Here is a 21,083-nt window from a genome sequence, read left to right on the forward strand (position 1 = left end):
TTCAAAAAAAAATATATTTCTCCTCATTTTGTGGAGGCGGAGTAGGGAATGGGATCAAAAACAGGGGGGGTGGGGAGGGAAATGCACGGGATTATGGTGATGGCACGCGGTGACTTGATGGGAAACTGGCGGGGATTATAATTGAGATGGGAAAAAAATGTACAAAATAATGTAAAAATAAACTGTTATAAAATTTTTAAAAAGCTAAAATATATATATTTCTCCTGAGACAACCAGTTCCAATGAAGACCCAAGTCCCATTGGGACCTGCCTGTGTGAACACAGATCAGCACTGCATTGATCCTGTGGGTATCAGCCACCAGATGGGCTGTTTCTGTTAAAGGAGAAGCTGCAATTTATGCTGGGAGCGGAAATCCCCACCCAGACCGTTTGCATCCAGCCTTTCAATACTGTTTGATCCAGTCTTCACACACCCTTTCTTTGTCTGTCAGTTGCCTTTCCCTGGTCTGACTTTCAGAGCCAGCGGACCTCAGCCAGCTGCTCAGTAATTCCATATAGAAAAGCCTGGTGTGTGAGAATAACATCTACAACTTGTCCACGCACCTCTGCTGGAACACTGCCACATTTGGGGGTTTATTCACCTTTGTTTTGTTCTGAATGTCAGTGAATGGTAAGCCATCCCTGGACTTCCCTTACTCATTAATCTTCTCACATTGTATCTGTCAGGTGAGGTGTTTCATCAGAGGCAAAATACAGAGGCAGCTCTGGAAGATTATCCAAGCGACTGTGACACTCACCTTGACCACTTGGGTCACTTGAGTTGACCCAAGAGCTAAGATCAGAATCTTTATTCTCTTGCCTACTGTTGAAAACACTCACATCATAGTCCGTACTGTTTATAGGCCATAATTTACAGTGCTGGACAAGATTGTATGCATTGTCTCATTATTGCGTAGGAGGCTGTCATGAACATCTTTATAAAATACTCTTTTCTTCTGTGAAATTGTTTCCAGGTGACAAATGCCCATAACTGAGAATATTAAAACTATTATAGGCCCTCCCAGGTTGTGCAGCGGGTTGAAGCGCAGCACTGCGAGCTGGCCACAGTCACTTCAGTGTGAGTTTGATCCCCAGCCTTGAAAGTGACCCACATGGCACCTCAGACCTCTCCTGGCCCACCCACTGCTCCCTTCAGCAGTGTACTTCATCCATCTGCCTGTTCTGCTCCCCACTCTGTCTCTGGTGAATCATCTCAACACCCCTGTGCCTCTGGCCTGTACCCCAGTTCTGTATGAATGAATCAATATAAAAAAAAAACTATTACAAATGATAATTATGACAATTGCATAAAAACAAAATTTAGAACAAAATCATGTGAAGGAAAAAAAGAACAAAATTTGCCTGAAAAATAGGAATGTGTGCCTGGGCCAAGAGCTGGAATAAAGTATCAACATAAAAATTGCATCACGATAGTAAGATTTTATGTGACTTCTTTGTCCCAAAAATATATAAAATAATGTTAAATTTTGCTGGAATTTGTTTAAAAGACCATGGAATTTTTTTAGTTATAGGAGCACTTAAGTTTTCACTGAAAATGTTTTTATTCTTTAAAGAGTATGTGGGAAAAGAATAACATTTCTTCAGAGCAGAGCAGTACAGTTTTGTTTTGTTTTTTAAGATATATTTATTGATGCATACAGAACTGGGGTACAGGCCAGAGGTGCAGGGGCGGTGAGAGGATTCATCAGAGCCAGAGTGGGGAGCAGAACAGGCCGAGTAATGAAGTACACTGCTGAGGGGAGCAGTGGGCGGGTCAGGAGAGGTCTGAGGTGCCATGTGGGTCACTTTCAAGGCTGGGGATCAAACTCACACTGAGGTCCATGTGGATCACCTTCAGGGGATCGAACTCTCACTGAAGTGGCTGTTGATAGCTTGCAATGCTGCAGCCTAACCCCACCAGAGAGGGCCCAATACAGCCTTTTAGTGACATACTCAAAAATACTTGCATCGTTTTCTGGGATTTCAATATTTGAAAAGTATCTAAAGAACAGTAACAACCAAAATAATCTTAAAGTCCTCTGTTTTAGTGTACTGATCTCTGTCACAAATCTGCAGATTTGGGAGATTATAATCATGGCTGATCTAATTATTCATAAATATTATATAATTTTTCACAATGGTCACAAATATTGAAGCATTGTTTTCTTCATTCAGATTTTAATTTACATTTTGTAACTAAATTCCCAATGACAAATAGCAATAGGAAGGAAATAGCACTGAGGTCAAAATTTGCTTTTTACAGATAAGTAATAAAATATCTCCTCTTTTTGTAAATTTGTCCTGAAAAAGGCTAATAGGGCCCTCCCTGGTGACACAACAGGTTAAAGCACAGCACTGTGAAGCTCTCTACAGTCACTGCAGCATGTTCCATCCCCAGCCAGGGAGCTGACCCACATGGCACAACAGACCTCTCCTGACCCACCTGCTGCTCCCCTCAGCCATGTTTGTCAGTACATCTGCCTGTTCTGCTCCCCACTCTGTTTCTGGTGAATCCTCTCGCCCCCTATACCTTTGGCCTTTACCCCAGTTCTGTATGCATAAATAAATAAATCTTTAAAAATATATAATGACAACTAATAGCAATCACGTATTTTATTGCTCACTAGACTCAGAGTATGGTTGGTCTCCATGCTGGGTCTTGTGTTCCCTTCACCTTAACAATTGGGTGGTCTCTGACATTTAATAAACTTTTGTTTTTTCTGTATAAAAATTTCCACATAGGCTAACACAGATACTCTAAGAAAAAAAATCGATATGCCTAATTCATCTCATTCTGAACTCACAAAATAAAAATTCTGTAGATTACTATTGTGAATGCTGATCTGTAAGACTTGGTGATGGTTTTGCTGAGGTGACTCTGTGGAGCGTGTGTGTGAGAAAGAACAAGAGAGACAGAGAGAGAGAGAAAGTGTGTGTGTGTCAGAGACAGAGAGAGAAACAGAGAAAGAGATTCTCGTGTTGTGTAAGCTTCAGGGGGAGAGAATGAGGAAAAGGAAGTTACAAGAGAAAAAAGCCACAGAAATTCCCTGTTAACTGGTATTTGCCGACCTGAAGGGAGTTTGCAAATAGGTTACTAATTAAAAGTTTATGTGGTAAACTCAGAAAGGCTGACCCTAAAGAGGAGAAGAGTGAAGGTTTTATAGACCATTCTGGGTGGGCGCAATATCAGGCAAAAACTGAAGTTAACATAAAACATTACTCTTTCAGTTACTCAGCTGCTCAATAGGTATTCAGTTATTACTTACCCTGAAGTATACACAGCTAATCATTTCTCAAGAATCAAAGACAGCAAGCTCAGTTACAAAATCAAGCAAGTTATTCATTTTTCATACCCCTCACACAGACAGATATGTGAACGCTAAAGAACGCCAGGGCCAGGGAATGGAAGTGATGTAAGATAAAATATTTAAGGGAATAGAAGTCCTTTTTATTTCTTTAATTAAGAATATCATATTAATTAAATTCACCAAAAAAAAATCTGTGGAATGACCAGCAACAGTATATACTAGAGATGGACATTTTTTAAAAAGATTTATTTATTTATTCATACAGAACTAGGGTACAGGCCAGAGGTACAGAGGTGGTGAGAAGATTCACCAGCGTCAGAGTGGCAGACTAATGAAATACACTGCTGAGGGGAGCAGCAGGCAGGTCAGGAGAGGTCTGCCATGCCATGTGGGTCAGTTCCCTAACGGGGAATCAAATTCATGCTGCAGTGGCTGCAGCTAGCTTCATAGAGCTGTGCTTGAACCCGTTGCGCCACCAGGAAGGGCCCGAGATGGGCATTTTTAATCTTTACTGACATAGTCAGTAAAGATAAATGATCTATAGTCTTAGGAAAACAGAAAATACTTCTCCAATAAAAGCTAAAAAATTCTCTTAGCTTCAGGAATCTTGTTGCTTTAGTTTCCAGATTTGTCAAAAATAATTTCTACATATATAATTCCCATTGTATAGCTGGGCACTCCAGCCTAATCATTTAAGACCACTATTTCATGCTTCTCTGGATTACTTTGTTTCCTTTATTGCATTGTCTCCCCCTTGTCACAAGGACTCTATCATTTTCTTATCCAGCACAGCCTCAAGCTCAGAGCATAGTAACTATGAGGCTCAACCAGCTTCTCTCTATTAGCATTCTTGAAATATATTGAAAAGAATAATCAATGACTGTAATCACTTGGGTTTGTCTTCATCTAAACACCTGGTCACGTTAGCATTTCCTTACATATATTATGTGTATACATGTACACATACACACACACATACATATTCTCACAGAATGTGTGACATACGTGTCTCACAGAATGACATATAACATTAGTTTCAGGTGTACAAAATGTTTCAGCATTTACATATCTGGTGAAGTTAACTCTGACACATGAGCGTTTCTGGCTATTTTTCCCTGGTTGAGATTTTTATAACTGCACAACCAAAATCCTTGTTATGATGAGTGATTTTTGAATGGGACTTGGTTATGGGACTCTGTGTCTTATCTAAACCTTCTGCAGCTGCATTTCTCCTGATGCACAGGTTGTTGTTTGGAACCCGCCAGCCAGGAGAGTCTGCCTTCCTACTCTCCGACAGTGGCACCCAGGTGCGTTCTCTGAGGAAAAGTGTTCCTGCTCTCTCTGTGTCCATGACGCTGAGGCAGGGTGATTCCTCACCTCCTCTGACACTCCTGTGCAAACACCCTATTTGGACTTCTTGGCCCAGCAGAGGGTAGAGGGGGTGCCCTGGAGTTGAGGGGCTCCATGGGGGGATTTCTTGGTACAGCAAGGAAAATGGGAAGTTTCAGTTCCTCTGAGGGACTTAATGTACAATTTTTTCTGTAGTTTTTCATTGCACCAAGGTGGCAACCACCTGTTTTCTGTCTTTTGGGGTTACTCCTTTCCTGGGCCTTTAGAGAGATCTTTGCTGGGAGATTTTTGTTGGCCTTTTGCTATCTGCAGGTTACAAGCCTTATCAGCAACATACTGGCATCTACAAGGCAAAAACAAAAACAAAAAAACCTCAGGGCACTCAACCCCTGCCCCTGTCTTCTTCAAGGTCCCTGGCGGCTCTGCCTGCTTCTTACCATCTTTCTCCTGTCTGTTTTACATGATGATCAGTATTTTTAGTTACACCCAACCACTAGGGAAAGAAAAGCATGTCTACTTCAACTTCCTAGAAGCTGAAATTCACAGGTGAACTGCTTCCTTGGGTCTTCTTTTACCCAGAACAAAATCTGAAGTCATTGTGCCACAATTTACAACCAAACTTCACGTAAGTCAGTTCTGAACAAATATGTGAAAGTTCCTCCAAGCTAGGTGGCCCTTGTACTTAGCTGTGCTTCCTGGGCACTGGTGTCCTGAAGATGCCAGTAATGGTTTCCCACTGGATACAAGAATCCGTCTCTCCCATGGTGCCAACAGAAGCCTTGGCCTCACTGCCACAGGGCACCGTAGGGGCACACGCCAGCCCACAGAATCCAGGGTGTCTGGGAGAGAGGATTTTGAGAACTCTACATAGCTTATGGGATATTAAAAAAAAAAAAAAAAAAGACAGACAAGTACCAATGGTGAATCAGAGAAGACAAACCTAAAATAGCAATAACCAAAATGATAGAAAGCAAAACATTTCATAAAGGAAAGTCAAATAAATAACTATGGCAGTTTTTTTCTGAGCTTTCTACATACAATCCAGGTGGTGAGTTCAACCTTGCAAAAAGCAAAATCCCTTCTTTTTAGCTCTGAATAAGATTCCCCTGTCCGAGTGCCACAGTTTATGCACTCATTTCCTGAAGCGCCGCTTATTTACCTCTCAGTTTTAGCATTAATGAATAAAGCTGCTATCCAACTATATGCAAGTTTTTGAGTGGACATAATTTTCAACTCCCTTGGATAAACACTAAGTGAAGCCACTAGATTGTCTGGTAAATGCATATTTAGTTTTTGTTTGACCCCAAGAAGCCGTATCACCTTGCACTCTCACCAGCAACGATTCAGTTCCTCCATATCCTAGTAAACTTCTGGTGGAGTCAGCTTTCCAGATTTTGGCCACTTCAGTAGAGGTGTAGTGACTTCTGTTGATTTGTATTTATCTAATGACTAACAATGCGGGAATCTATTCATGTCACTTTTTGCCAGTTGTATATCTTCTTTGGAGACGTATCTCTTAAAGTCTTTGACTCTTGTTTTGTTGTTAATCAATTTTTTTTTTATTTTTTGTATGTTTTAAAAAATAGACCTTTATCAATGTCTTTCACAATCCGCTACTTTTTTTCTCATTCTCTTGACGATATCTTTCAGAAAAGTTTCTAATCTTCATGAAGCCTACTTTATCAATTCTTTCTTTCAGGGGCCATGACTTTTTTTTTTTTTTTTAATTTATTTGTGCATACAGAACTGGGGTACAGGCCAGAGGCTCAGGGGCGGTGAGAGGCTTCACCAGAGACAGTGGGGAGCAGAACAGGCAGATTGACGAAGTACACTGCTGAGGGGAGCAGCGGGCGGGTCAGGAGAGGTCTGCCGCACCATGTTGTCACCTCCCGGGGCAGGCGGGGATCGAACTCATGTGGAAGTGGCTTTAGCTTCTTAGTGCAGTGCTTTCACCCGCTGCGCCACCAGGGAGGGCCTCAGGGGCCATGACTTTTAATGTTGGTCTAAACTCATCCATATCAAGGTCATCTACGGTTTCTCCTGTTATCTGCTAAGCGCTTCAAATACAAAAATTGTGATATTCTTACAGTTGAGTCATTTCTGTTGGTGATGGCTAGTGGGGACATCTAGTCAGCAGATCTAATGGCAGGTAGAATGTGAATTTCTGAAGATCTCCCCAAAGCACTTCTTTTCCTCACCCAGATTATATGTAAGAAATAAAGTCAGAAATAAGATATAAATAAAAAAATAAAAGAGTGGCACAAGGAGAAACTAAATATTACTGATAACACTAGAGGGGAGGACATTGCACCCTCAATATCCAGAACTGACAGATGCCCCCACAGGTGGAGTGAGGCTGTGACCTGTTGCCCCTGATAGGGCTCGCTGAACTTGCAGGCGTTACAGCACAGTACTGAACTGGCTCCCCGGAGGAAGAAGAGAAGCTGAGCAGAGCACACCCAGGTATTTACATTTCAAATTTACCCATCAAAGAAATTACTCCCCTGGGGAAGCGCTAATAAAGTGGTGGCAGGAGGTCAGGAGTTACACTAATTACATTCCCTCCACATGGAAGAAACATCAAAAGTGGGGAGGAACTTCCACCTCTCGACACCCCACCTTCCAACAGTACATTAAATCCTTTTTTTTTTTTAATGCCTCCAGTTCACAAATAGGTAAGAATTTAATATGATTGGAAGTATTTTCTAGAATTTGAGGACCCAGAGATTTGCATTGAAGAACTGCTGGAGTTCACGCACAGGGTGGAGCACATACTACCAGTGTGTTCTCTTCCAGAATGTTCTATATTTGGTCTTTCGTCTTGATCCCGACAAGGACAAAAGGGCTTATATTAGGAAGTGGTGAAGGGGGTCAGGGAAGAAAAGGAAGCAAGTAAAAGAGGTAGACCAAAGGAAAGTCAAAGAGAAGCTGAGGAAGGACGTGTGCACTGCCAGGCAGTACCAGCCCTTTACTGTCACTCCTGCGCTTGCTGTACACAGTTAGAGCTGGTTGGTCTCACGATCTGGAATCCTAACAAGCAAGGGCGAGGCAGGGTGGAGGGTCCTGTTGGAGGGCATTTCTTTACATTTTCTTTCTTATTCTCTAAACAAAAATTTATCTGGGGAATAGAGTTTAGGGTGGGGAAATGTGTATTTCTAGCTGACATTAAAAGAGGATGGAGCAATTCAAAGCTGCAGTTACTACTGCAAACACCTAAGGGTCTGTGCCAAGACTTTCCTGGTTTGGGCAGTCTCAGGGGCACAATCACCCATCCTGCATGAGGCCAGAGCACAGCTCAGAGGCGGGGCTGGAGGTCCTGACCTTTGGGTCAGTGTGAGCAATGGGGTCTTTACCTAGAATCATGCTTGGTTCAAAGAAAAGCATACTTAGTTTTTTGTCTGAAAATAAAAACCAAGTTCATGAATTTGGGAGCTGGATCACCAAAAAAGGGAGTGCGTGGTCTGCTGGCCATTCTCACTTTTTGTTTTATCATACAGGGATTTGAAAAGAAAACTTTCCCTTGACAAAGTTTCATTGATGTACAGTGTACCTGGCATTGAATGATCTTTGAGATGGCAGTTGAATTGTGGTCACTGACATTTTCACTAAGTCTCTGTTTAGAAGCTATTGAGGAGATAGTCATCATCGGGCCCCCAATTGAAGAACATAGAGATAAAGGGGTCAGAGTGAAGTAGATCGAAATCACCACTTACACGCAGCCACTGTAGTGGGTTGACTGGTAGTCAGGACACCAGCTTAGGTGGTCAGTAAGTAGGTAACACCTGGGATTACTTTTCACACTGGTGGAAAAGTGTGGTGAGCTGAAGAGCTATTATGTGCAGTCCAGGGAAATTAATAGTTATGCCTGTGTATCAGTTCAGATTTCTCTCAAATATTAGGAATCCCTCCTCCCTAAAAAACTGACAATAATTGAGCAATTATTTTTCTCACTGAGCCAAAATATTGTCAAGTCAGCAGATTGAGGAGGGCTACATTGCTACTTGATGACAGCAAAATCAGTGTTCTTCCCTAGTCTACCAACTGTTGCCTCAGATGGCACAACGTAGCTGCCTTAGCTTCCTCTATCTCACTCAGGCTTCAGGCAGGGAGATTTAGGAAAGAGGAAATTGGGGTTCTAAATGTCTACTGGTTTCACCAGGATCAATGCCATATGCTAAGAAGCCATTTTGTTCCTGAAACAAGGACATGAATTTTGAACCCAGAATCCTTTGAGTCTGTTCAGACTGGACACACACGGCAACCCTGACCCGTTTCTTCATAATAAACTGGTTCCAAAGACTTCTAACCAAAATGAAGCTGTAAGATCAAAAATGATATTTAAATGCTACAAATATCAGATCTGGGAATAGCCTAGTTTTCCAAGGTCTCCTTGAATATCTAAGTCATCCTTCATCTTGAAACTAAAAGACCAAGGAAATAAACCTTTACTTCTCTGAAAAAAACTAAAAAAAATAAGTTTTTGCAGGAATAGGTTTTCCCCAAGAGCCACCTCCTGAAGTAACGAGAAAAAGGTGCATTATCTCAGACATTGTACCTATGACCAGAATTACACTGAAAGAAAACAGGTCACCCTAGGAAAAAAAAAACTCACACAGAAAAAGTCTCTCAGAATATATAGTAAACTGTTTACAGTGGCCACTCCTGATAGAAAGGAACAAGGAAACAGGACAGCAGAAGGTAGGGGAGATTCCAAAGTATATTTTACATACTTGTTATGCTGTGTAAGTGAAGATGATGCCTCTACTGTAGTTGTCATAACTGCTGCCACAGGGTGCTCACAACACATGGAAAAACTGGGACTTGATTTTTTTTTTAAGTATTATTTATGCATACAAGAACTGGGGCACAGACCAGAGTGTGGGGTGTGCTATCTTCACCAGAGACAGAGCAGGGAGCAGAGCAGGCAGATGGACTGAAACACACTGCTGAGGGGAGCAGTGGGCGAGACAGAAGTCTGCTGCGCCACAAGCGTCACTCCCTGGCCGGGGATCGAATTTGTGCTGCAGTAGCTGCCATAGCATCGCAGTGCCAAGACTGGACCCCTGGACCATCAAGAGGCCCGGACTTAATGTCTAAAGGGGCTATGAACTAGGCGCACTAGTAGCGATGAGGTCCCATACACATGGACCCTGACTTCAAGCAGACATGAGGAGGCGTGAAAGCAAATTACTGTGACCCAAATGGAGAAAGCGATGGAACAAAGAATCTCAGAAGTATCATGAGAGAAGACAATTTCCGGTATGCATATATCAAAATAATAGGAACCAAAAAATTTTTTTAAAAACTTGTTTAACTTCTCTAAAAACAAGTTGATACCATCTTAATCTAACAATGTACAACCTATTTACTAATTTAAGCAATTACAACTCCCAGCAGTACCAAGGAGAGAACTGCGAGAACCCAAGGGCAGAGCGAAGCAGGTATTTTGAGACTTTGGGGGATAGAGAGCAGTTTTCCAGTCACTGGAGTAGGGGGTGGAGTCCACAAAACTCTGCAGAGTTCCTTTAGGACATCCTTCCTCTTAACACTTTAACCTTAGAGCAATTTTCTGCTTTTAAATCTTAAGATTCCAAATGAAAGGCCAGAAATCATTTTACTTATCCTGCTATAGAAATACAGTCTGGCACTAACACCCACTGTATTCATCCATGAGTTCAACTTGTTGAACATTCAATTTTCAGGAATTGGGGAAACATCCAAAGTTGAACGAGATGAGGCTATCACCTCTACCTCTGAGGAGAGTAACACAAAAATAAATCATTAATGAGTGTGGCATCTTAAGTTTTTTGACAGAAATAATACATATACCTAGGGGAACAAAGAAGACCAGACACAGAATAAGAGGAAGAAAGACTACCCAAAAGATAGGATATTAAATGTAATCTTTATTTGAAAAAGGTGGAAATAGGCAAATGGATTTTATGTAGAGGGGCCAGCATCATCCCTCAAGAACTGTACACTGTCCTTCAAAAATATTTAATTCCTCAAATTATGGTCAGACTAGACTATGAGACTTAGCTCCCAACTAAGTATTTCCCTATCGGAGAAATACATTTTTTTTTTAATGAATCCAAAATCAAGAACCCATGATTTTGCAGAACTGCCATCTTCAAGTAAGTCACCAAAATGGCCAACGCAAAGAGAAAGAGAAGCATCTGCTGTGAGTGCGCCAGACCTCTCAGAAAGCCAGGAATAGTTGGTTTGGCCAGATACATGCCAGTCTCTAAGATGAGACTACAAACACCAAGGGGATGGCTCTGTTCAAATAGGAAGGCACCACAGGTTACCACAGCAATGCTGGAAGTCCATAATGTTACCCAGCATGCAGTTGGCATTGTTGTGAAGAAGGAGGGCAAGATTCTTAGCAAGAGGATTGTGGTACTAAGCATATGAAGAACTCCAGGAGCCAGGATATCACCCTGAAATGAAAGAAAATGGTCAAGAAAAAAAGGAGGCCAAAGAAAATAGTACTTAGGTTCCGCTGAGGCACCAGCTTGGTCCACCCAGAGAAGCACTTTATGAAAACCCATGCAGCCTAACTGCTAGAGCCTATGCCTGTGAATTCAGGGTATGGGAGGGGTGAAGTAAATAAATAAATAAAAGATTCCTGAACTATTTAGGAAAAAGTTGTGAGCAAGCTGAAGAACTAATTTATCGTGGAATCAGAAACAACCATCCTCTCCTCCCACCCCACCACCACCTTTCTATTTTCAGATCACTTTCTATCCAGGATTCCAGCACACTGACTAGCTGGCAAAAGCAGTGAGTCACCAATTATAAGGTAACATCATCTAATGGATTTTCAGTGAAACTCCAAGGCACTGGCCTCCAGGGCCTTCAGCCTGAGAGCGTTTGCTTCCTCTCTCCCAAAGGGCTAGAGTGCTTTATTGCTCAGTAAACAGACCACTCCCTTCCTCTCTTTGCTTGTGTCCCTTAAAATCAATTGTTATCTAAGCAACTTTTGCTTTAATTCCACTTGCCGCAGAGAAGATAGAAGGAGCCAACACTGGGCCAACATGATCCTGTTGTAATCACCCTTTTCAAAGAAGCTGGCAGATACAATGCCCACATCAGGCAAGGGCTTATTTCAAGTCCCGGAGGCACTGGTTGACACTAACAGGCAGCCTGGTCAGGAAACACACTGAGTGAAGATGGAGTAATAATGCCTACCTCTTTCTTCGGCATAAATCTCAACTAATCCTCAGGTACATATTATGCTTCCCAACAAACAGGTGAGGAAACTGAGGCTTTGGTTAAGCAAATTGCCTGAACTTGCATGAGAGTTGACTTTGAATCCACGGTTAATCTGGCTCCAAAACCCAGTCTTTCTGTTACACAAAGCTGCCTCTTTTAGTAATCCATTGATTCCTAAGATAAAGATGTTAGTGGGAAGAAATTAAGTTTTCTGAGGCAAGAAAAATAAACTATATGGTAGAGTAATTCAATTCTGCTCCCTTTACAGGATTATGGAGGAAGTAACTGTCATTTCACACCAGTTTCAATGTCACAAGGCTCCCATCCTGTCCCCGTGCTAACACACCTCAGCACCACAATATATATCAATAATTACATTAAACATCTTAAGAGACCAAGCGCACCACAATATATATATATATATATATATATATAAAGGCCTGAAGATCAGAAGGTTTCTCACTCAAGGGAGGCTGCAAAGTAGGAACTCAAATGCCAACTAACCCTTCAAGATCTGTATTTATGTGCATTGTCCTTTCCCTGCAAGAAGTGATCCATTGGTCCTAACACTTTCTATCATATATATACGAGGAGCTAGAGGGAAAGGATTCAGTGAGGAGAAAGGCATTGGCAGCATCACTGGCCCAAATTTCTAGAACCTCAAATCGTGGGAAGAAAAGGAGCTGTCTTAGGGGCACATTATTGCACTGAAATTTCTGGTGATTGAGACTGGAATATTAATTTCCCCAAAACTCCCAGATGACTGTCACACACTTTATTGAATTACAATCACAGCTCAAGAGAGTGAGCCCAAGAATCAGTCCATCAAGAATCTATCCCTAGAGATCCCATAGGATTAGGGAAATGTAAGACTCAGATGCCTTTTAAAGTTCCTAACTCTCCATGAACTGATGCAGCATGTTTTCCGAAGTCTGTTCATCATTTAAACAGTCTGAACCTGGGAAGTGATACTTCACACATATTCTATCACCACCTAGGATATTAAAGAGGTCACCAGTGCCAGGGAGCAATTAAGAGTCTGTAGGTCATGTCTCTGAATGTCTGAGATAGGGATTAAATTTCTAGAGCCCCAATCACAGAATGTATAGGCAACCAAGTCACTATGAAGGAATTCAGATAACTAAAGAACTAAGTTTGATGGAAAGGAATAATAAATGTATTACCACAGAGGGACTTATGTAGAAGTGCGGTCTTATACTTCCAGAGTTCATACTTTCCGGCAAATTTATTTGCTACTTTTCATATTTTAAGGATAGAGGCTGCTCAAATTTCTACTGAGCTTTGGGAAAACTTTTGTTTTACTTGTTGACCTTGATAGACTTCTGATACAGCTGAAAGACTAGCTGCTGCTGCTTCTCCTTGTGTCAATGAGGGTAAAGTGTTGATTTAGTTAAAACAAACACAAAAGGATGGAATGTAATAAGGTAGTTCTTTTTGCAAGCATGATAGAAAAACAATCTCTAAGATTCTATGAACCGGAAGTGCATGGTTTTGGCTTGCTATGACCTCAGCTCTTAAAAGGGTAATATCCTCTCTGCTTAGCCACTGGATTTTTTTAAATGAATTTTTATCAAAGTGGCTTCTCTCCCCCCAGAAGCAGGCAGCTCAAAGTCTCAAAATAAAAAAGTTAAATAGACAACATCAGAAAAAGTTCAAGCAGTAAAAACTAGTGCATCAAAATAAACTTTTTTTTTACTTTTTATGAAAGAAATAGGAAGTGAACTTTTTGATAGCTCCTTAATAACTCAATGCTTCTGCACCAAGTGAGAATGCAAGTTCATAAACAGGTCTGATCCAGGATGGCCATCAATCTTTTGCAAAGTAAAAAGAAACAAATTTTCATAGATGACTTTTTCTCATTTATTAAAATAAACTGCAATCTGTCTCCTAAAATTCAACTTACTATGCCAGCTAAAATGATGTTCCAAACCCCAACCTAGTCACATGCCAAATGTTCTCATCTCAAATAAGATCTGCCATATAAACACTTTGGTGAAACCAATGTGGCAATAATATAGTGCAAGTCTTAAAAATAATTTTTAAAAGGATACATCACAGCTCACATTTCAACATCTACAGAACTTTATTAATAAGCAAAAACATGTGCACGTGTTCTATATATAAGCAAGGACATTTCCATAACATTAAGAGGCATGGTTACCTTCTAGCAGTTACTTTATCAAGAATGACGTTTTTAAAAATAGACTAATATATTTCATGACTGTTTGAATTAAATAAACAAAATATCTAACAGCAGTTTAAAAATATAAGAGCTTCTTGCTTAGTATCTACCATAAGCTGGAACCATTCATATATAACCACTTCCATTTAAAAAAAAAAAAGATTCTACTTCTGTTGTATAGGCCAGATGGTTAGGAAAGGCTGTGACGATCAGCTCCCACCCTCATGCTCCAAATTCTTCTCTCAAAAGGAAGTGGGCTGAGGCAGGCACTTCTCAGTACAGAGTATGGTTACATACAAGATGGCCATTAAGTGTATCCTCCAGACTGGGACATTGAAAAGTAAGCAGAGCACTGTTTAATTAAGCTGAGAAAACACAAATAACCAACAGTCTTCTGAGCAGATTTAGGACATATATTTCTCTAATTAAATACAGTCTCAAATACATTATCATCATTATTTTTGCACTTCTGGAAAATAAAGAACTCTGAATTTTTCTCCAATTAAACTTTCTGAACACCACTTTCCCTATATGAGAGATTTAACTGAAAATATCAGTGGTTGTTATTATAGGTTAAAATTTATGAACCACCTCAAAGCCATGGGATATATCTTGTAGACTTCAAAATAAAAGATTAGAGACTAGTATTTTGTTTTCTATTAGACTTTCATTTTAACTATGCAATAGGATTCATCTTCAACTTTAAATTTTTTAAATGTATCCTGAACATAGGACAAATTAAAACTTCTCTCTTGAATAAATAAAAATGGATTATACTGGCCATAAATAGCTTCTTCAATATAGTAACAAATTTTTGTATTAACTTCCGAGCCCCAGTTCACATTCATTCAAAAATTGTTTAGTCACCCTAACACTTTTCATTCTCAACCTTTAAGGCAAAGTGCAAAGATGGTATGCTCCCCAAATATAACGGCAACTATTATATCCGAACTCACGGGAAATGAGCAGCATTGTATCAGCATGGAAGGGATGTAAATTCAAAAAATAACATTCTGATGCCCTGCTTGGACAATGAGATTCAAGACTACAATTGAATATAGAGGATAAGGTAATGTGCACATTTGAATCTTATAAATTTGAGGGGAAAAAAATCAAAACAAAAAGAAATGTTTTGATGTTGGATCAAAAGGGACACATCCATATTCAGAAGTACAAATTACCACAAAAATGAAAATAAAATTTAAAAATAGTGTTTGATAATGGACCAAGTTATTTAAAACTACCAAGTATCATAGCTTAATGTTATTTAACAGTTATTAAAAGAACAACACATGGGTCTACAGGATATTAACGAGACAAAGAAGAGATCTAGCATGAGTTTACATTTCTGATAAATATGTTTTAATTTATTTCCAGCTAAGGCAACTAAATATTTTTGCTTTCCTTACCCCCATAGTATTGTTTAAAATCAAGGGGTATAACATATGTACTTGATTGAATGAGGAAAGCAAAATTTAGGAGGCTCTGTTAGCAAAACGAAACTGCATGTTTTACTTATCAAACACAATGATATAAATCAGAAACAGAGAAATACAAAAGAAGTTATAAAGCATAACAAATTTTATTTTTTCAGAAATGGAAAGTGTCCCTGAATAGTTTTAGATGTATCTTTTAGTTGCAGTGCCTAGTAATAAACAATTACCATATTTCTGTATTAATGATTAAACTAAATACATTCTGTATTAATGTATAAACTAGACTATAATTCCCATCATTTCTAATCTTGGCATTCAAAAGAAAAAAAGATGAGACATAAAATAATTTGCACAAGGCAGCAGCTTGCCAACACAGATTCCACTTGCAATAACTGTCACATACAGACACACTCTCAAGCACACATCCACACCCCTCACCCCTCTATTTCACAAAGTCACATTTCTCTAACTCAAAACCAGACATTTCCCATAGCTTGATTCAGGAGGTAATATTAGGCTAACCCTAATATTACAGCGCAAAAAGCTATTAATTGCAGTTTTTATTAAGTTGAACAAACTAAAAAGCTAAAGAAAAAGAAATTACAATGATATTGAAAGATTATTTTTATTGAATTTTTAAAAGACAAATGAAAATGAGAATATCTTATTCAGAAAATTAATTACCTAAATGAAATAAATATATCTAATACAATCTCTTCCTGCAAAAATTTCTAAAATAGGAAATGCCAAAAACCAAGTCTAATTTCAGAAACCCTAAAACTGGCATGTCCCTTAAAAGAAAAAAAGAACTTCTTTATAAAGGACATGTAGAATACTCACATTTGCTTAAAATTTGTTCTAAAAAAGAACTCTATCTGTAACATCCAAATTTTTTCTATATATTAAGTTCACTTAATTTATAATTAATGAAAAGATACCTAGACACAATTTCTAAGAAAACAATGAAGAAAGAAATTTGTGCATGGTTATTTACACAAAGAGCTTTGCTAAATAATGTAGAGATCATGTTCAAAAATTTGACAAAGCCTGTCTAATAATCAGCACTTTAAGTCTCAAAAAAAACTTCTTTATATATAACAAAGGATATTTCATGTATAGAGCTATTAGATAAATCTAAGACCAGAAACTATAGTATTGGACATGGTTAATAATTTCATTTTTATTATACTAAATGTCAGCTCAGAAGTCACTGGCATCTACATGCTGGAAGACCATTTTCCACTCAACTCTTTCAATTATATCAAACACTGATTAACCAAATGTGACTGAATTTTACTGCTACAACTTTGTTTCTTTCAAGTATAGGAAAATCTTTTCAATGGGCACATATGCTAATGTGCAAAACAAATGAAATATAAATACTTAAGAGAATGAGCAGAAATGGTTTTAAAATATGAACCACCCTGTCATTCCACTTTGAAGCTCTAACTTTTCTTCACTAATTTGGCTTTTGTTATTAGTAGTCTTCTATCCTGTTAAAGTTGTAGGTTTCGATGATCTGGAAATTTCACATTGGTGTAAGAAAGGAATGTCCAGCTGATGCAGTCTAGGGAACAAAGAAAGAATTAATCTTAATATGTATTAAGTTGAATTTATAAATAACAAAATATATAGTGTAAATATTAAATATTACAAACAATACAGCAAAAACCCAATTGTAACATTACATCAAGTATATAATATTCTTTTGTTAGAGACAACAAAGTAACATATAGCAGAATGTATTCTAGGCTTTAAAGCTTCTGTAGGAGAAGTGTAAAAAATGTTACGTGTAAAAAATGTTTACATCATATTTCAACTCTTAAAAATGCAAAAAAGATATTCAGACTGACTATTCACAGAACATCAGTTGAAGAAGTAAAATTACTTTGCCATTTACCTTAACAGTTAATATTGACACTCTTAATGTAACTGCTTGCAAGTGCATTATACTGGCTTAAAAAAAAAAAAAAGTGACACCTTCCATGAAAGGTAGGAACCTTAACAAGGCATTTAAAGTGGTACTTTAATATGTCCCAGAAAAGCAACTGTATTCACTGTACTCGTCAGCAGAAAGAGTACGTATAAGTGATAAAAACAATTTAAGTAACAAAATCACAAACCACACTATTTATAAAATGAATACTCTGGTATAGTAGCCATGAAACATTTACTTGCACTTACATTCAGAAATTGTTTCAGTAAACATTTTGCTTCTGCAGTTCAAATACTTTAAATGTTCAAATTAATTCTAGATGTGAAACAGGCTAAGGAATAAAGATATGAGGTATTTTTATGTAAAGATAATAAGTGCACAATAAATAAATGTGAGTACTATACACAAAGCTTCCAGAAAACCACTGGGTTAGCTAGTAAAACAACCTCTGCTCAGTTCCTTATATTCTTTATTTAAGCTATAGACTGCACTGTTCATACAAACTGTCAACATTAAAAAAGCAGTAACAGAGTTCCCTGTTCTATTTTCTTCATGTAATTTTTACTCTAATCCAGTTTGTTAAGGTCAGAACATGTACATGGCAAACTGCTTTTCAAACAGAATTTTTGTTTTTTCACCAGATGTTTATGTGGAATCACACTGTTTTGTGCAAAAACACCATCCCTTCTATGTAAGTGCATTGTCATATTTTGTTTCTCAAGCCTTCAAATTTTGTGTGATGACTACTTGGCACGTCTTGTAAGTCAATTTTTTAAAGTTTTAAAAGTCTCATTTAAAGTTTCCATTTAGTCACTATATATTTAAATTTATGAATTTTAGAATTTAGAAATTCTCAAAGTTTTCTTAAACTTCCTAAATTTCAATGAACAAACTGGTTAATAGTATAAAAACACATTAAATGCTAAATCTGAGTAAACAACGCAAGTACACAGTAAACAGCAAGTGTTTGGTGAATGTGTGTAAACAAAGGGAGAGGACGGTTAACATGTTACTATGTCTTACCTCTATAGCAAGAAGAAGTATCTTGTTCTATGAGCAGCTGCCATACTTTCAGACATGTTTCTGACTTTTAGATAATTAACAAACCCTCTGAAGAAAAGAAGCAGACCTGAGGAGATTGAAATAATATATATGTATTATGTTCTTATACAGAAAGGGAGCATGATAAATTTTAAATAATTATAACAAGATTTTCTTAGTTTAAGGAATTTTAATATGTAGGATTCCTTCATTCCACAGAATACCTTACACAATAAAGAGAGCTCCATTATGAGGAAATATAATAAAATGTTAGTGACACCCCCAATTTTTTCAATTTGTTAAACCTAGGTATAACAAAAGGATAAAAATTAAAGTGAAGTCAGTCACAAAAATCCAAAATACATACATTTTTAATGTACACATTTACAAACATATATATGTATATATCAATTTAAATTACAAAGTCATCTAATATATTTAAATAAACTCAACTCACGGAAATCTTACTTTAGAACAAAAATTTCAATTAATCTTAACTGCTAAGCAAAAATATGCTTACTTATATAAAGTATTCTAGAGAAAATATATTCATGTAACCGCTAACAATCATAGGATAAAATCAATAAACCTGTATGGCAATATCAAATGTCCATCCTCTGTAAAGTCTGTACTTCAAGAAATGTTCATTATGTAAATAATTTTAACTACTAGTCCTTATTTTCAAATTGTAGTAAAAAATTAATTTATAATAAATATTAAGAGGAATCAGGAAAGAATACTTAAGAAACAACTGCTCACTAGCTGCTCTAGTGATTCCTTGAATGATCTGGGTAATACTTATTTCAGTTTTCTCCATTGTAAAGTGGCATTTTCAAGTAACCATTTACATCACAGGTATTTTTCATATTAATAAAACAATGCCTGTGAAATGCTTCAAAGTCTCAGATGAAAAACCTTAGCTAAGTATAAAAGCATTATTACTGGAGGTAAGCCTTTGATACATGTAAGAATACAATTCTAAGAGAAACATTTATTAACTCCAGTAAATTTTTAACCAGGTAACGGTGGGAGGCAAAAACATAAAAAGCAACCTTCTTCCCTAGGAAGAGTAGTCTGTTTGCTTAAAATACGAAGTCCCAAACTAAATTTTTATTGCAACTCCAACACAGTGATTAACATACTAAAAAAAAAAAAAAAGAAGCATGGTTATAATAGATTGGAGAAAAGATACACAAATAACAACTTAAACAAGTGAAACAAATTTCAGCAAAATCTGAGTCCATCAGCTTCCCATACCCTAACCCTCCATTTGTGGCTCACTCTGAATCCCACCTTCGTGCCCTTCCAGATGCATTTCAAAGATAATGGTATTATGATCCAAACATAAAAAATTAATAGTACTGAAAAATGTTAACCAAATTATTTGTGATATCCCTTCTTTCTTCTATGAAAATGCTATTCTGAAAGAGATTTTGTTCTCAGACATTTCTAAAATAAGCCAACTCGTACCTAGAAATCAATCACTCAACAGTTATTGTTTCTTGGAGTTCTACAATGTGCTGAACGTTCAAGTATATGTGAGAGCAACATTTTTATCATGGATTAAATTTTCACATAATAATGCAAAATAAATGCAAACACTGTGGCTCCGATGTGAACTGGGGTTGTCTTCTGCATTCTCTCTGCCTCCTATTATATTAAATACACTCATTTAATATGCTTAACAGGCTTTATTTATTTACATTTCTTACTTTTACTTATACTCATTTAATATGCTTAACAGGCTTTATTTATTTACATTTCTTACTTTTACATAGTAAGTTCAAGGAACACAGCATTCATGAAGTCAAAACAAAATCAGCAATGTAAGCTGGCAAATGTTTGTATGAGACTGATTCTCCAATAAAGTTACAACACATTTAGAATAATTTCACTGTAGCTATTAAAGAAAGAATATAGGATTTAGGAACTTAAATAATCACTAAGAATTTGTATCCCAAAGGATCCTGAAGAGCCAAATAGCATGACTAAATAAAAACTCAAAGAGAACACTGCCACCTACTGAAACACTAGTACTTTCAGTATAATTACTGGAGAAATGCAGGCTTTTAAACCTAAGAAATGCATTCATTCCAGTAAGTAAGTTTGAAATGTGGACTAAAGTTATAATGCAATAATTAACATAATTAGCAAACATCTGAAGTAAAAACCGCAGGGAACACAAATTGGAAAATCATAGAATTCATCAATATCAGTGAAGAGACATACCTAATAAGAAGACAACACAGCAGAAGTTCTGTGATCACTAGCCATGAAGTCTTTCCTATGCCTGGCTGAATAATGATTAATGTAGGACACATTTCAAAAGTGTAAAGCAGGTTTCCATGATCCAAAAATAAGAGAATGGATAAAACTATTCTACTGTCAATTTCATGAAAAGAGATAATGCACACGTATATTCAAAGAAGAATGCTGAAGACATTTTGTAATCATGCTAGAAATATAAAAATTTTTCAGTATTCAATTATTCAATAATAATTTTGTAGTACTCAAAAACTATCAATTTTTTAACTGGCAGGCTCTGGATTTTAAATCAAGAAAATCTAAAGTATTACATAGATTATTTGAATATC

General features: G+C 37.5%; 1 protein-coding gene across 1 annotated transcript in view; it reads right to left on the reverse strand.

Annotated features, from left to right (window-relative positions):
- Nucleotides 1–16,670: 16,670 nt before the first annotated feature.
- Nucleotides 16,671–21,083, reverse strand: part of NDFIP2 (Nedd4 family interacting protein 2) — a 55,259-nt gene continuing 50,846 nt past the window's right edge. The window contains exons 7-8 of the mRNA XM_004680075.2: nucleotides 18,472–18,577; nucleotides 16,671–17,079 (exon numbers count right to left, since the gene is read on the reverse strand). Of these exons, the coding sequence (XP_004680132.1) occupies nucleotides 18,474–18,577 (104 nt within the window). The 3' untranslated portion in view covers nucleotides 16,671–17,079; nucleotides 18,472–18,473. The remainder of the gene's footprint in view (nucleotides 17,080–18,471; nucleotides 18,578–21,083) is intronic.

This window comes from Condylura cristata, unplaced genomic scaffold (assembly GCF_000260355.1).
Source record: "Condylura cristata isolate star-nosed mole 26May11 unplaced genomic scaffold, ConCri1.0 scaffold00010, whole genome shotgun sequence".
Taxonomy (NCBI): domain Eukaryota; kingdom Metazoa; phylum Chordata; class Mammalia; order Eulipotyphla; family Talpidae; genus Condylura; species Condylura cristata.